Source organism: Trachymyrmex septentrionalis, unplaced genomic scaffold (genome assembly GCF_001594115.1).
Source record: "Trachymyrmex septentrionalis isolate Tsep2-gDNA-1 unplaced genomic scaffold, Tsep1.0 scaffold190, whole genome shotgun sequence".
Classification (NCBI taxonomy): Eukaryota; Metazoa; Arthropoda; class Insecta; order Hymenoptera; family Formicidae; genus Trachymyrmex; species Trachymyrmex septentrionalis.
Window position 1 is genome coordinate 1,048,211 of NW_017305072.1, and position 2,105 is coordinate 1,050,315.

At 28.9% G+C, this 2,105-nt stretch overlaps 2 protein-coding genes across 2 annotated transcripts in view; one reads left to right on the top strand and one right to left on the bottom strand.

Annotated features, from left to right (window-relative positions):
• LOC108747071 (chymotrypsin-2-like) overlaps positions 1–1,782 on the top strand; it is a 3,572-nt gene extending 1,790 nt beyond the window's left edge. Inside the window, exons 3-4 of the mRNA XM_018484324.1 lie at positions 1,223–1,449; positions 1,627–1,782. Coding sequence (XP_018339826.1) covers positions 1,223–1,449; positions 1,627–1,782 — 383 coding nt within the window. The remainder of the gene's footprint in view (positions 1–1,222; positions 1,450–1,626) is intronic.
• The window catches only part of LOC108747070, a 158,170-nt gene that overhangs the window by 4,467 nt on the left and 151,598 nt on the right, over positions 1–2,105 (bottom strand). The gene's annotated exons all lie outside the window — the stretch shown is intronic.

Below are 2,105 nucleotides of genomic sequence, written 5' to 3' on the forward strand. Positions count from 1 at the left end.
ATTAGATAATATGTTATCCTTGATGAACTAAAAAAAATAAGAGAAAGGTATCAAATTCTAAGAATTGTGAAGAATCTTGAAGAAAAAGTAATGATTTTGAACAAAAAAATTTTAATTTATTTGAGATAAGCAGAAATAATTATTTATACTAATTTTTTTTAATAAACGTTTTAAAAGTTTATCTAGGATGGTTGACAATTATGTAACTAAAAAAACCTTACAAGAAATTGATAATTTTTGAGTAATCTTGCACGCCAATTTCGAAAAAGTGATTTCGAGAAAAACCCGTTCAAAATTTTCGATATAAAAAAATAGTGCTTTTTTGCAACTTATCGCTAATCCGCTATTCCAGGCCCATACAACAAACTTTCCGCTTTTTCATAAAACTCGTTTTGTCGCGTTAGTTGCAGTCTACGAGCTGTACGAGCCTCTTTCATGTTGCTTAATCGGCGCCGTTCTTGCCTCGTAATTTGCTCATCGCAATTGTCGGCGAATATTTTACAATATATATTGGCCAATATTTATTATTTCCAACAACTACATTATCTTTAAAATGCTAGAATAGCTTTCAAGACATATGCGGAAACGAAGGCAACGATTTCGATAATTTTTGCGCAAGAATAAGTGTTTTAGAACGAGGTGCCAAATGGTGGAATTAAAACTCTCGTTTGAGTTTTGCGTATGCCTTTCTTGAAAATAAATATCTAAGCAGGATTGGTAAAAAGCACGTTTTGAACAGTTGACACGTGCAGTTCAAAACATGCTTAATTGATGTTTTTAATATGTTTTAAATGTTTTTTTTACAATACTGTTTAAAACATATTTGAAGCATTAAAAACATATTCAAGAAAAATTAAAATATATTTTATTTAAAAAAAAAAAACATTAATCCTTACCAATCCCGCTGCGCCGAAACTGTTTTTCCGGACTATAAACACAATTAAACTACTTTAGTAATCGCGAATTAAATTGACAAGCAATTTTAATAATTTGATGCTACAATCAGACATCATATTATAAAGATGTTAATATGTTGAAAAACTATTAATAAATTTATTTATTTATATAATATTATAGTATTATTATTAATTAAAGCAAAAAAAAAATAAAAATTTTTTGACTATTTAAACCAGGTTCTCCCTTTAAAAAATATTATTAATGTTAATATAATGTCGCAGCATTGACATTAAAAAGTAGTTAAATACACATTTCTCTATTTTAGGAACTATTCGACCGATAAACCTTGCTTATAAAGATTCAGAAAATTTTGACGGTAAATCTGCTTTTGCGATTGGTTGGGGAAAATATCACACGAATAGCGGAGTTTCGACAAGACTTCAGTACGCCGCACTGCCGATTATTGGAAATACTATATGTAGGCGATTCTGGTACCACCTCACTGCGAAAGAGGTTTGCACAGCGCCAGGGTTAGGACGAAACGCTTGTCAGGTAAACTAATAAAAAATAGTAAAATAATACTATAAAATAAATTACTATAAATACCTATGCGTGAAATACTTTAATAAACAATATGAATCAATTCAAATTATTTTTAGTTGGTTTTAATAAATGAACATTGACGGTATTTTTTTTCATATATTTAATATTTGATATTTTACTTTTTAGGGCGACAGCGGTGGCCCACTCGTTGTAGTGGAAAATGGCATGGACATTCAAGTCGGTATTGTAAGTTATGGAGACGCATATTGCCCTAGCAATATGCCCGGCGTTTTCACTAGGGTTTCATCGTACATAAGCTGGATTCACGGAATTATGAAATGAATTACGAAATAATTTGATACAGACTATACTTTTTCATTTTTTTAATGTTGATATATTTAAATGCATATGACGAATAATATTAAGAAGATTTACGTACATAAAATGTCCGTAAAAATATTAGGTGTAGTAAAAAGTCATCTCGTATTTTTTAGCTCAAAGTTATATATACAATATTTTCGTCAATAATAAATGAAATTCAAATTAAAAAAAAGGGTTTTAAAGCTTGAAATCTCTACTTTTAAAAGCTTATCACATTTTTTAAGTTTATATGAGTTTGATAATTTTTACATACCAAAAACTACGAGCTGAAAAAGACGAAAAAT